At 38.8% G+C, this 15,374-nt stretch overlaps 1 protein-coding gene across 5 annotated transcripts in view; it reads right to left on the bottom strand.

Moving 5' to 3' along the window:
* The window catches only part of pikfyve (phosphoinositide kinase, FYVE finger containing), a 137,375-nt gene that overhangs the window by 104,260 nt on the left and 17,741 nt on the right, over positions 1–15,374 (bottom strand). For 4 of the 5 annotated variants that reach the window (XM_063051848.1, XM_063051846.1, XM_063051845.1 and 1 more), the window contains exons 5-6: positions 11,750–11,921; positions 7,942–8,149 (exon numbers count right to left, since the gene is read on the bottom strand). In XM_063051848.1, coding sequence (XP_062907918.1) covers positions 7,942–8,149; positions 11,750–11,921 — 380 coding nt within the window. Of the gene's footprint in view, positions 1–3,346; positions 3,871–7,941; positions 8,150–11,749; positions 11,922–15,374 lie in introns of those variants that run through there. The other variant, XM_063051849.1, reaches the window with a different exon arrangement.

Raw genomic sequence — 15,374 nt, forward strand, 5'->3', positions numbered from 1 at the left:
CCCCCTGAAGAAAAATGAAGCAGGGAGGAGTGCTGGGCTCAGGTACAACTGAACAGCAGAGACATTATACCCTCCACTGTTAACAATCCTGCCGACAAATGTACAGTCTCTGGAGAATAAAGTTGAAGACCTCAGAGCAGGACTGTAGTACCAGAGGGACACTAGGGACTAATGTGTACTTTACTTCATAGAAACATGGCTAACCCTTGCCATTTTGGACCCAGCGCTGCAGCCCAATAGCTTCATCATAAAGATAGGTTAGTTGAGTCATTTAAAAGTCAGAGGAGAGAGTGTGTGCTTCATGATTAACTCATTGTGCTGCACAGACATGATGGTTCTGTCTCAGTCCTGCTCAACCGACCTAAAACATCCAGCAGTCAAGTATCATCTATTTTATCTGCCGAGGGAGTTTTCCACCATCATCCTAGTGAGATTCTACCTCAGGCCAATCTCAGGCAGCAATGGAGGAGCAAAGTACTGTGATCAGCAGTCATGAAACAGGGCACCCGATGTCTTCCCTATCATTGCAGGGAATTTGAACCAGGCCAGCTTGAAGACATCTCTGAACAACTACCACCAACATATCACCTGTGGAACCAGAGGATCCAACACACTTGACCACTGTTACACCATCAACAAGAATGCTTACCGTGCTACCCCACAGCCACTCTTTGGAAAGGCTGATCACCCAGCTGTACTACTCCTGGCATATAGGTAGAGACTAAAGGTTGCAGCACCAGTCCCATGGACCAAGAATGTATGGTCAAGAGAGGGGGAGGAGCACTTACAAGACTGCTTTCAGTCAGTAGACTGGACCATATTCAGGGATTCGCCTTCCAATCTGCATGAATAAGCCACAGTTGTCACAGACTTCAATCAAGACCTGTATGGATAAAAACAAGCAACAGACACAAAAAATGCTAGTGAACATAGCAGGCCAGGCAGCATCTATAGGAAGAGGTACAGTCGATGTTTCGGGTCGAGACCCTTCGTCAGGACTAACTGAAAAAGTTAGTCCTGATGAAGGGTCCCAGTCCAAAACGTCAGCTGTACCTCTTCCTATAAATCCTGCCCGGCCTGCTGCGTTCACCAGCATTTTTTGTGTGTTGCTTGAATTTCCAGCATCTGCAGATTTCTTCGTGTGTGTATGGATAAAAGTTTGGCTTCAAGAACATACCAAATGTACCCAAACCAAAACATACCCAACCAAGAGATTTGCAGTCTGCTGAGGGCTAGATCTGTGGCATTCAAGACCAGTGATCCAGAACTATACAAGTACTGCAGGTGTGACCCACAGAAGGCTATTTTGTGCGTGCTTTGATACAGAGAATAAAACTACACCTGTGCAATTCCTTCAGCATCTTGTGATCTGTCTCGGAGGCCAACATCAAAACATCTTTCATGAAGGTAACCTTCACAAGGATTCAGGCCCTGATGGCTTATCTGACGGGCATTGAAAATCTGTGCCAACCAGCTGGCAGGTTGTTCAAGGACATCTTCAATCTCTCACTGCTGGAGTCGGAGATTCCCACCTGCTTCAAAAGGGTAACAATCATACCAACGCCAAGGAGGGCGAGTAGCCTCAGCAACTATCGGCCAGTTGCACTCATATCTGCGAGAAGTGCTTTGAGAGGTTAGTCATGGCCAGAATCAACTCCCACCTAAGCAAAGACCTGGACTCACTGCAATTTTCCTTTAGTCACAATAGGTCTACAACAGATGCAATCTCACTGGCTCTCTACTCGACCTTGGGTCACCTGCACAATAGCAGTACCTACATTAGGCTGCTGTTTATTGTTTACAGCTCTGCATTCAACAGCATCATGCCTTCAGTAAAAATCAACAAGCTCCAAAATCTAGACCTCTGTACTTCCCTCTGCAACTGGATCCTTGACTTCAATGGGAGATCAGTCATTGCTGATCGAAAATAACATCTCCTCCTCGTTGACAATTAACAAGGGCCCATCTCAAGGTTGCATGTTTAGCCCACTGCTCTACACCAACGACTGTGCTTGCTATGTACAGCTTAAACACCATCTATAAATTTGCCAGCCAAATGTCAGATGGTGACGAGGTGGTGTACAGAAGTGAGGCAGATCAGCTGGTTGCAACAACAGTGGTGTTACAACAACAACCTTGCGCTCGACATCAGTAACACAAGAAACTGACTGAAGAAGAATTCAAGGGCGCACACACACCAGTCCTCATTGTAGGATCAGCAGTGGAAAGGGTGAGCAGTTTCAGGCTCCAGGGTGTCAACATCTCTGAAGAACTATCCTAGGCCCAACATACTGATGCAATTACAAAGGTGGCTATATTTCATTAGGAGTTTGAGGGGACTTGAACAAAGTCTCTCACAAATTTCTACATATGTACGTGGAGAGCATTCTAAATGATTACATCACCATATGATATGGAGGAGCCACTGCACAAGATCAGAAAAAACTGCAGAAAGTTGCAAACTCAATCAACTCCATCATGGGCAGTGGCCTCCACTGCATCAAGAACATCTTCAAAAGCTGAAGCCACAAAAAAAAAGGGGCATCTGTCATTAAGGATGAGACATGCCCTCTTCTCACTCCTACCATCAAGGACGTACAAGAACCTGAAGACACATATCCAACATTTTAGGAACAGCTTGTTCTCCTCCATCAGATTTCTGAATAGACAATAAATCCAAGTACTACTTTTTTTTCCCTTTTTATGCCCTCTTCTGAACTTCTTATTTAATTTAAATTTTTAATATAATTTCTTATTGTAATCTTATAATATTTTTTACTTAGTATAAGAATGTACTGCTGTCACAAAGCAATGTATTTCACAACATATACCAGTGATATTAAACCTGCTTCTGATCCTGCATAGTTTATGAATGTCCCAATTATTAGTTGATAGCATTCATAACATTTGGCCTCCTTGAAAGGGTATATAGAGACTGGCCCACAGTAATCAGGAATATGTGTACAAATTAATTATGATACTTTGCTTTTACATACCATCACACTTTTAAGCCCCAAAACCTCTAAAATCTTCACCCTTAACCGTTGCGTATTTAACAAATCAGTAATATTTTAGTAATATTATAAATACCTTGTTTGAATAAGCATTCTTGTTTGCTTAAATAATTCATTATAGGTTTATATGCAAAAATACATCAATTGCTTATGACATGATGCTACCACGACATACATGCGCACCTCGCGAAAGTAAAAATGATCGCACCTCAGTTATCTTGTTTTCCTTCGAATTAGTTTAATGTTTTGAAATTACAAAGCATAACATTAACCACGTTACTGGACATCTGATACTATTATGGCCTTAAATGGAAACTTCATGTGCTACTTACATGACATGAGCCTCCTTCAGGTAAAAGGCATAGGTATGTATGAAAAAGCTGCGAACTAACCAAAAAGACACTGTGGAAATTTCATCCAGAATACTTATTTACTAGACAGTTCATAGATCACATTGTTGCAATGCATACAAAAATAATCATTGATTGTTATAATCAGTAAATGATACACAAATAATGCAGCTTGCAGATGTTGAATGGCACGAGGGCAGGCCAGGCAGCCATGAACCAATTCAGCTGGAAACAATGTGTGCAAACAAGTTAAGCATGGACTTTGTCACATCATTTGAAGCACTTTGTTTTGGGTAAACCTAACTGCTTTGAGATAGAGATCTAGTCCAGGAGAAAGCATGAGGAAGCGACTCTAAAGCTGATCAGAAAACAAAAAAAAAATTGCTTTCCCTTCTCTGCAAAATTGCAGCAATCTTGCATGTGAGAAAGCAAATTCTAGTTTTCTGATGGTCAGAATACAAATGAACTAAAAATACAAAACTTACACTCAGGGTCACTTCCAGAGATGTGCTCAATGGTAGGGAGGGCTTTACCCATGATGGACTGGGCCATATCCACTACTTTTTGGTAGGATTTTCCATTCAAGGGCATTGGTGTTTCCTTACCAGGCTGTGATGCAGCAAGTCAATGTACTATCCACCACACATCTATAGCAGTTCGTCAAAGATTTAGATGTCACACTGAATCCATGCAAACTCCTATTGTAAGTAGAGGCATTGCCATACTTTCTTCATAATTGCACTTATGTGCCAGGCCCAGGACAGGTCCTCTGAAATTAAAACACTGAGGAATTTATAGTTGTTGACCACCTTTGATTCGGCCTATAAAGTGGTTTCATCAACAAACTCGGATATGGCGTTGGAGCTCTGCTTGGTCACACAATCAAAAGTGAGTAGAGCAGGGGGCTAAGCATACAGTCTTGTGGTGCACCTGTATTGATGAAAATCATGGAGGGAGTGTTGTTGTCAATCTGAACTGACTGAGATCTGCAAGTGAGGAAATCGAGGATCCAATTACACAGGAGATATTGATTAGCTTTGAGGGGATGATGGTATTGAATGCCGAGCTGTAGTCAGTGAACAACATCCTGATCTATGCACCTCTGCTGTTCAGATGTTCCAGGGTTGAGAGAAGAGCCAATGAAATGATATCTGCTGTGGACCTACTGCTCCAGTAGGCAAATTAGAGCAGATCAAAGTCATTTCTCAGACAGGAGTTGCTATATCTCATCACTAACCTCTCAAATCACTTCATCACCATGGATACAAGTGTTACTGTATGAAAGTCATTGAGACAACTTACCATGTTCTTCTTGGGCACAGGTATAATTGAAGCCTGCTTGAAGCAAGCGGTTACCTCAGATTGCCAAAGTGAGAGACTAAAGATCTCAATGAACATCCCGCTAGTTGATTAGCACAGGTCTTTAGTACTAAGCCAGGTACCCCACCTGGACTGGATGCTTTTTCTGGTTCACTTCCCTGAAGGCTATATTGAAACCGATACAGCACTTTAACACATCTAACCAGCATTATCAACATTAGCTCCTACCCCAATTTGCAATTTGGAAGGTGTAATATCACAATTTTCTTATGGTACTGTTCATATACTTGAAAGCACGTGGTTTGATAGTAATACAGTGAGTATCAACTTTGTGTCTTGCTCACTTCATAGCCTACCCTATATTGCCTTAATTTAATTAGGTCATGTATGGTATTCAATCAAAATGTAAAATTTTTTGTTACAGGTGAATGCAAGAAATGAAAAAAGAAGAAACTTTGCACTTTAAAAATAGCATTGTCCCCTAGTTTGAGAAAGAACCTGGACTAAACAAAAAATATCTGATTAAAGGAATATCTTAAATCATTTCTTCAACACGAGAGCAAAAATAGCAGCAGGCCTTAAAATAAACAAGGGGTTATTAAGAGAAAGACTCAGCAGGGCCGTTACACATTCATCAGATCCATAAAGGCTTCACTGCTACTGAAAATAAAAGCTTTTCAACTAATACTGAGAATGCTAAAATGTAGAATGATTTAACAAATAATCACTCACTTGTTTCACAGATCAATGATTATCAAAAATAGTGAACGGCTCTCTTCCAATAATTTTCATATGATAAATCTGCATTTAACTATCAACTGGATTGTATAACGAAAAATGCTCAGTGGGTCAATAGGTGGCTCTCTCACATCTACCTCCACAATAATATTTACGGGTTCAGGTCCCATTCTCAAGTTAAACACAAAAATCTATTCACATCCAGTTCAACATGATAGTTGAAAGTGCCATCATGTGGCTGAGCCTTTAAACTGAGACCCTGTTGACTTTATTGGTGACAAAAGGGATCTTATGCTCTTTTGTAAAAGAAAAGGCATGTTTATCTTGCAATCAGCTAAATAATCACGCTTAATAATGCCGCTATCATTTGTTATTCACAGTACAACTAGATGCTGCATTTCTCTAATCATAAGAATACATCCAGTTCAAAAGTATTTCATTAGCTCTTAAGTAATTTGTGATCTCAAGAGGTTTTGAAGAGCATGCACTAAGTACAAGATTGACTTACTTTCAGAGGCATTTAATTGTACAGATCAGAATCAGAAAACAGGTTTAATATCACTGCATATGTTGTGACATCTGTTGTTTTGCAGCAAAAGTACACTGCAATACCTAAAAATAAAACACTATGTTATAAGTATTTGTTTTTAAAAATTAAATTAAATTAGTGCAAAAAGAGAGCAAAGGAAAAAAAGATAGTGAGGTAGTGTGAATGGGTTTACTGTCCATTCAGAAATCTGATGGTAGAGGGGAAGAAGTTGTTCCCAAAATGTTGAGTGTGCGTCTTCCGGCTCCTGTGCCTCCTCCTTGATAGTAGCAATGTGAAGAGACATGTCCTGGGTAATGGCAGTCCTTAATGATGGACGCCACCTTTTGAAAGCATAGCATTTCAAAGATGTCCTTGATGCTGGGAAGGCTAGTGCCCACGATAGAGCTGGCTGAGTTTGCAACTTTCCGCAGCTTGATCCAATCATATGAAGTGGCCCCTCTATATCAGATGGTGATGCAATCAGTTAGAATACTCTCCACAGAACATCTGTAGAAATTTCCAAGAGTCCTTAGTGACATACTAAATCTCCCTAAACTAACCAGATATAGCTGCTGTTGTGCCTTCTATGTAATTGCATCAATATGCTGGGCCCAGGATCGATCTTCAAAGATGTTGACACTCAGGAACTTGAAACTGCTCACCCTTTTCACTGCTGATCCCTTGATGAGGACTGGTTTGTGTTCTCTCACCTTCCCTTTCCTGGTCCACAATCAATTCCTCGGTCTTAATGATGTTGAATGCAAAGCTGTTGTTACAACACCACTCTACCAGTTGATCTATCTCACTCCTGTACGCCTTCTCCTCACCACCTCCTCATTTTTGTTTTAATATTATGTTGAGATTTTACACGTACAGCCTACAATGATGTCTATTTTCATCATAATTCTTTAATTTTATTATGAAACACAGCACTTGCAATGAATTCTCAATAATTCATGTAGACTTCAGCAGCAGCTATTCTTAAATTGCACGCACAATGTCCAAAAGCATTGCAAAATATAAAAATTTTTGAGATCTACTGCTAACTTTAAAGATCAGTGTCAAGAAGAATGGAACATTTTTTTATTCTTACTGATTTATTCCTACATATAAATAACAAAACCCTGAAATATTACACGATCACATTAGAGGATCCGTTCTATGACCAACACACAAGTGTCATCACAAAAAAGGCATGGCAACACCTCTACTTTCTTAGAAGATTACATATATTCAATATGTCATATGACAGTTTTCTACAGCTGCACAGTGAAGAGTATCCTAACTGGTATGGAAACGCCAATGGCCAAGAATGGAAGACTACAGGAAGTGATGGATACAACCCAGTCCATCACAAGCGACGCCCGCCCCACCATTGAGTACATTTACAAGGCCATCGGGCAGGAGGTACAGATGCCTCATGTCCCATACCACTAGGTTCAGGAACAGTTATTATGCTGCAACCATCAGGCTTCTGAACCTGCATGAATAACTTCATGCACCATGACTCTGAACTGATTCTACAACCTACAGACACACTTTCAAGGACTCTTTACAACTAGTGTTCACAGTATTACCTTTATCTGCAGTTTGTCTTCTAATGCACATTAGGTTTTTGCCAGTCTTTGTCTATTTATGTATAATTTTTCAAAATATTCTATTATATTTCTTCTTTCTAAAAACACCCACAATAAAGTGAATCTCAAGGTAGCATATGGTAACATAAACACACTCTGATAATGAACTTACTTTAAGTTTTGAAGAGGGGCAGTTGTGGGAATCATAAGAATCTTCCCAATTTTAAAAATATGATCATAAAAAGTTTACCATTTTATTGACAACTTGTGCTGTGCATCAACAGATTAATTAAAATGCAGATTAAACATATTTGTCAGATTAACGTAATGGGGTGAATCTTTCACAAGACTCTCTTGACTCAAACATGTAATACAATATTTATTTAAAAACTGGTTCCAAAAATATTTTATACCTCTGCCAAGCAAGGTCCTCTTCCAAAAAATTATTTTTATTGATTTTCCGTCCAGTTACAGGAGTTCGAGGCTCATTGGGATCCAACATAGACACAGAATACGTTGAGTCAGTTAAAACGTTGAGATCTTCACCAATGGAGCTGCTGTCTGTGGAGTGTGCATAGTTCAGAGCTATTTTTCTGCAGTACGTGCATGCCCGAAGATCACCTGAATAGAAATTGCAAATCAGCTTAACAAAGAACATAGAACATAGAAATCTACAGCACATTACAGGCCCTTTTGCCCACAATGTTGTGCCGACCATGTAACCAACTCTGAAAACTACCTAGAAATTCCCTACCACACAGCTCTCTGTTTTTCTAAGCTCCATGTACCTATCTAAGAGTCTCTTAAAAGACCCTATTGCATCCACCTCTACCACCGTCCCTGGCAGTGCATTCCATGTACCCACCACACTCTGTGTGAAAAACTTACCTCTGTATCCCCCTTATAACTACTTCCAAGCACCTTAAAACTATGCCCCCTCACGTTAGCCATTTCAGTCCAAGAAAAAGCCTCTGCCTATCCACACCATCAATGCTTCACATCATCTTATACACCTCTAACAGGTCACCTCTCATCCTTCATCGCCCCAAGGAGAAAAGGCCAAGTTCACTCAACCTATTCTCATAAGGTATGCTCCCCAATCCAGGCAACATCCTTATAAATCTCTTCTGCACTCTCTCTATAATATTCACATCCTTCCTGTCGTGAGGTGACTAGAACAGAACACAATACTCCAAGTGGGGTCTAACCAAGTCTTATATAGCCTTAATGTTACCTGACAGCTCTTGAACTCAATCTCACAGTTGATGAAGGCCATCATACCACATGCCTTCTTAACAACACTGTCAACCTGCCCAGCAGCTTTGAGTAACCCATGGACACGGACTCCAAAATCTCGCTGATCCTCCACACTGCCAAGATTCTTACCATTAATATTATATTCTGTCTTCAAATTTAACCTACCAAAATAAATGAACTCCACTTGCCACTCCTCAGCCCAGTTCTGCATCCTATCGATGTCCTGCTGTAACCTCTGACAACCCTCCAGACTATCCACAACACTCCCAACTTTTGTGTCATCAGCAAAATTACTAAACCACCCGTCTACTTCTTCATCCAGGTCATTCATAAAAATCACAAACAGGAGGGGTCTCAGAACAGATCCAGGTAGAACACAACTGGTCACTGTCCACCATGCAGAATACAAATCACCTATAACCACCTTCTGTGGACAAGCCAGTTCTGGATCCACAAAGCAAGGTCTCCTTGGATCTCACACCTCCTTACTTTCTGAATGAGCCTTGCATGGGGCACCTTATCAAATACCCCTTACTGAAATTCATATACACTACATCCACTGCTCTACCTTCATCAGGGTGTTTTGTTACATCCTCAAAATAATTCAATCAGGCTCGTAAGGAACGACCTGCCCTTGACAAAGCCAATGCTGACTATCCTTAACCAGGTTATGTCTCTCCAAATGCTCATAAATCCTGCCTCTCAGGATCTTCAACAACTTACCGACCACTGAAGTCAGACTCACTGGTCTATAATGTCCTGGGTTATCTCTACTCCCTTTCTTGAACAAGGGAACAACATTTGCAACCTTTCAATCCTCTGGTACTTTTTCCACCTTACTGATGATGCAAAGATCATGGCCAGAGGCTCAGCAATCTCCGCCTTCACTTCCCACAGTAGCCTGGAGTATACCTTGTATAACTTAGAGCAGACATAAATAAAAACCCCCATTTATACAAAATAAGGCTCCCACCTCCCTCATGCAGAACATTGCAAGTCTCTGGAACTCTTTCCCAAAAGGACAGTAGAGGCAGTCTGAATTATTTTTAGGGTGGATTATCAATAAGCAAGAGGCTTTAATGTTACTAGCAGAAATGGAGGGGGACAGACGGGAATGTTGTGGCATTTACACTCAAACCAGTCTTTGTATTACTGAAGGGCAAAGCAAATTCAAAGGATTGAGTGGCTCAATATTTTCTTTTTTTTTAAAAATATGTTCATACTCACCCTCAATTTCAGGCTAATCATGAGTGGATTCAACTTATCTATTTGAATAGGTATTAACATAAGATACGTATGTCAAACCAGTTTCTTGTAAAACTGTTCTACCCATGAGCTAATATTTAACTGCATATTCTGGAAGAGTTGATACAAATGCAGGGAGAATGGAGCAAACATGAGGTTAGGGTAAGATTGATGCAATAATAGATGCTTCATGGGTGTCCCAAAGAACCTGCTTCTATGCTATATGACTCCATGTATTCTTCATAAGGATGTGCCAGTATGGTGATATATACCAGAATAAATAGCCCACTAAAATTTATAGTTACACACCTCATTTAATGTTACAGAATCTTGAGGCTGTGCAAGTCAATGCAGCTCAGCATATGCAGACTTAAAACAGAATTTGGAGACTTAAAACATAACATGTTATGACACATGCAATTAGTTTTGAATTCCCTCAAGTTTACCAAAGACACATCAAGATACTAGCTTTTATGTGTATGGAATTGAAATGAACAAGGAGTGACAGCTGGAGAGATGTCAACAAGGAATGAAAAGAAAGGAAGAAAAATAAGCTAAGGTAAGACTGAAACTTCATCTAATCCATCTGCAGTCAGATTCACAGCTGAAGGCAAAATGCATACATCAACAAAGACAAAGGAAAAAATAAGTTACAAAGACCTGGTTATGAAGTAATTATTTAGTCACATCGAAATTATTAGGATAGAAACATCTTGGAGTGAATGGGCAATAGCAATAAGCAAATAGTGGGTCAGAGTTAAAGCACTTGCAGCCACATTAAACAAACTTAAGCTTCAAATATTCTCGACACCAATACTGATAATGACCAAGTGGATTGAAGGGAGATCATTTTCATTTAGTAACATCTGAAATGACCAACAATATTGGAGAATTGACTGTGTAATGCCCTCCTCACCCATTCTCCATTAATCCCCAATCCCACCCCCAAAAAATACTAATTTTATGTACAGCAAGATCTCCATTTAAAATACTTTTATTGTGATCAGTTACTTCACTCCATATACAATATTAATTTAAAGTTAATTATTGGCCCTTTGGTTATATTGTTTAACTTACCCTAATGTGTTGCTATCTCCCAATGTCCTATCCAGTTGCTTAAAATGATCAATCTTGGGGTATACCACAGGATTTGATCTCTTTCGTTGCACTCAATCACCATTATCTAACAAAGTGGCCAATGAGTCTATGTTTGTGGTCTTCTGTTGCTCTAGCCCATCCACTTCAAGGTTCAACATGTTTTGCATTCATAGATGCTCTTCTGCATCACCCCCCCATTGTTATACGTGGTTATTTGAGTTACTGTTACCCTCCTGTCAGCTTGAACCAGTCTGACCATTCTCCTCCAACCTCTCTCATTAACAAGGCATTTTTGCCCACGGAACTGCTGCTTACTGGATGTTTTTTGCTTTTCAGTCCATTTTCTGTAAACCCTTGAGACTGCTGTGTGCAAAGATCAGCAGTTCCTGAGATCTCAAACCACCCTGTCTGGCACCAACAATCATTCCACGGTCAAAGTCACTTAGACTACATTTCTTCCCCATTCTCATGTTTGGTCTGATAAACCACTTGACCATGACTGCGTGCTTTTATGCACTGATTTGCTGTCACATGATTGGGTGATTAAATATTTACATGAACAAGCAGGTGTACAGGTGTATCAAATAAAGTGGACACAACGCAAGTTTACTATTTACATACCTGCATAACCCATGAATTTCCCAGGAATTTCTTGATTGCAACAGCGACTACAGAAGATCTGCCCGCATAAACGGCAGTGGTGTCGACGTCTAAAAGTAGTAAACTTCTCACTGCAGTCATAACACTCTTTGCACTGACTGTCTGGCATCCAGTACTGCTTCAGGTCAGTATCCTATATTACAAAACACAAGTAACAGAGTTTAGTGATTCTTAAATACTACAAAGTGTAGTGCAATCAGTATACAAATCCACATTTTGTTTTAAGTAAATCAACTCTGCATATACTTTCTTCTCATTGGGCAGCAATGTAAAGCATTTCCTGAAATGTTACCTCTCAAAATGGACTTTTTCTCTGTTAAGTCTTATTCCTCCTTCAAGCAGCTTATGGTGGAAGCTTATTCAGACTTCACAAACCCCTTAATCACTGCTTGTCTTCCTTTTTTTTCTCTTGGTTTTCCTCTCCTCCATCAACATTTAAAGGAGGTTAAGTAAAAATTCATGGTTTATCACTTTCTTTTCCCCATGTCAAATAGACCAAGTTAGTTTGTCTTGACAAAGAGTCTCGGCCCAAGACACCATCTGTTCATTTCCCTCCACAGAAGCTGCCTGATCTTCTGAGTTCCCCCAACATTTTGTTATCTCAGTTATTAGCTTCCCCTTTCTTAGTAGGTCTTAAAGGAAAGAAGCTGACACAATAACTAGATAACATTCAAATCCACTGAATTGTGCTAAATCTCCATCACCTCCACCCAACTCACCAGAACAGCCAGAAGGGCACTCAGTTTCCATCTCAATTGACTGAGAGACAAAATGCAATACCTTCGGTGCTTATCTCAAGAGAAAACTGTTATCCTAAGTCAAATAAACAGTACACCTCACTGATTTACAACACACATTTTTAGCTGGCAGTGCAGGCAACTTTAAACAGAAATCCAGATGAAAGAAGGTAGTATAGACTTGACAGATCAAATTTCATGGAATAAGCAAACTATGTGTGTAAGAGTGAAAGCAAAAATCTTTAAGCTAAAATATTATCACTAAACCTGATAAAGTCTGCAGATGCTGGAAATCCAGAGCAACCCACACAAAATGCTGGAGAAACTCAGCAGGTCAGGTAGCATCTCTGGAGAGGAACAGATAGTCAACGTTTCGGGCCCAGACCATTCTTCAGGACTGAGAAGTAAGGGGGAAGATCCCAGAATAAAAAGGTCGGGGAGGAGAAGGAGGATAGCTGGAGGGTGACAGGTGAAGCCAGGTGGATGGGAAAGGTAAGGGGCCGGAGAAGAAATAATCTGATAGGAGAGGAGACTGGACCACAGGAGAAATGGAAGGAGGAGACGACCCAGGGGGATGTAATATTCGAAGATTGATGAACATTATATATTCACCATTATCCAAAATACCTCAATGTGTTATTTCTCTGGATGCAGAAACGGCATTTGATAAGAGTTGAATGGACTTCTTTGTTTAATGTATTAGAGAAATTTGGCTTTGGTAATAATTTTAATAAGTGGATTCAAATGATCTATAAGAACCCTATCACTACCGTTACTACTAATAATCTTAGGTCTCCCTTTTTTTTTACTTTCACAAGGTACTCGACAAGGGTGTCCATTAAGTCCTTTATTATTTAATCTCGCACTGGACCCTCTGGCTATAACAATTCGTGAAGCTAAAAACATTCATGGTATTTCTATAAATGGGACCATACACAAGATCTCTCTTTATGCAGATGATCTTCTGGTTTATATCTTGAATCCTGAAGAATCTATTCCTAATCTTTTAGAATTATTAAATGATTTTGGAAAATTTTCAGGATATAAACTTAAATAAGTGAATTGTTCCCTTTAAATGTTCCTGTTATTATGTATCATGATATTCCATTTAGAATTGTGAATTCTTTTAAGTATTTGGGTATTATTATTACAAAAAAAGGATCTTTATAAAGCTAATGTAGTTTCTTTATTGGACTCTGTGAAACAATTATTTTCTAGATGGAATCCTCTTACACTTTCTTTAATAGGTCGTATTCATGCTGTGAAAATGATGATTTTATCTAGATTTTTATATATTTATCAAAATATACCTATTTTTCTAACTAAAATTATTTTGATCAAATTGATTCTACTATTTCGTCCTTTATATGGAATAATAAAAAACCAAGAGTTAATAAAATTCATTTACAAAAATCCAAAAAAGATGGTGGACTCGCGCTACCTAATTTAAGATTGTATTATTGGGTTGTTAATATTCGACAACTATGTTTTTGGTTATATTGGCTCGATAAGAACCAAAAACCAGCTTGAATTGATTTGGAATTTAAAGCTATTAATCAATTTTATTTAACTTCATTATTAGGAGCTCCATTACCTTTACAACTTGCTAAAATTACCAATTTAAATCTTTACCCTGTTATTAAACAGTCCTTACGGATTTGGCTTCAGTTTTGCAACTTTTTAAATTTTAAACGATTTAAATTGTCTAGCCCTGTGTTTCGAAATTTGCTATTTAAACCTTCAATTACTGATCCCATTCTTCTTTTATGGAGAAATAAGGGGACCTGTTCTTTTGCAGATTTATTTAGTGATGGTTGATTGATGACTTTTGAAGGGTTAATTAGCAAATACTCTCTCTCTCATACACATTTCTTACAATATTTTCAGGTTAGACATTTTTTACAAAAATACATTTCTATGTTTCCATATATGCAAGAATCTGATTTGTTGGATACTATTTTGAATATGAATCCTTTAGTGAAAGGTTCCATTGGTAGAATTTATAATTTATTTTTTACTACAAAAAGATAACCTTTCACTAAAGATTAAACAAGATTGGGAGAGAGAACTTAATATGACTTTTGTTAATGAAGATTGGTTGCGTGTTCTGAAAATGGTTAATTCTTCTTCAATATGTGCTAATCTTTGTTTAATTCAATTTAAAATTGTTCACCGTTATTATTTAACAAAGGAGAGACTATCCAAAATATTGCCTAATATAGATAATTATTGTGATAGGTGCAAAAATGAAGTAGCTACTTTGTCACATATGTTCTGGTCATGTCCCCCATTGAAATCTTTTTGGAAATCTTTATTTTCTACAATTTCTAAAGCTTTGAAAATTAATTTACAACCTAATACACTAACTGTTCTATTTGGAATAGTTCCGCACCCTATTCAGGGTATTTCATTTTCAAACCAACATGTAATTGTATTCATTACATTGTTGGTAAGAAGAGCTATTTTATTGAAGTGGAAAGATACCGCTGCTCCTACACTAATTCAATGGTTTTCCCAAGTAACGCTTTGTCTTAGTTTGGAAAAAATTAGAAGTAGAACATTTGATCCCCAATTCAATTTCGAGAGAAGCTGGGGCTCTTTTGCCAAATATTATCATTTAATTTGATAGTCCTGACGAAGGGTCTCGGCCTGAAACATCGACTGCACCTCTTCCTAGAGATGCTGCCTGGCCTGCTGCGTTCACCAGCAACTTTTATGTGTGTTGCTTGAATTTCCAGCATCTGCAGAATTCCTGTTGTTTTCATTTAATTTGAATTAATTTATATGGTTTCCTTCCAATTTTATGTCATATAAATGTGATTTGGCAGTTGTTGTTCTCTTTTTCTTCT

Source organism: Mobula hypostoma, chromosome 6 (assembly GCF_963921235.1).
Source record: "Mobula hypostoma chromosome 6, sMobHyp1.1, whole genome shotgun sequence".
Classification (NCBI taxonomy): Eukaryota; Metazoa; Chordata; class Chondrichthyes; order Myliobatiformes; family Myliobatidae; genus Mobula; species Mobula hypostoma.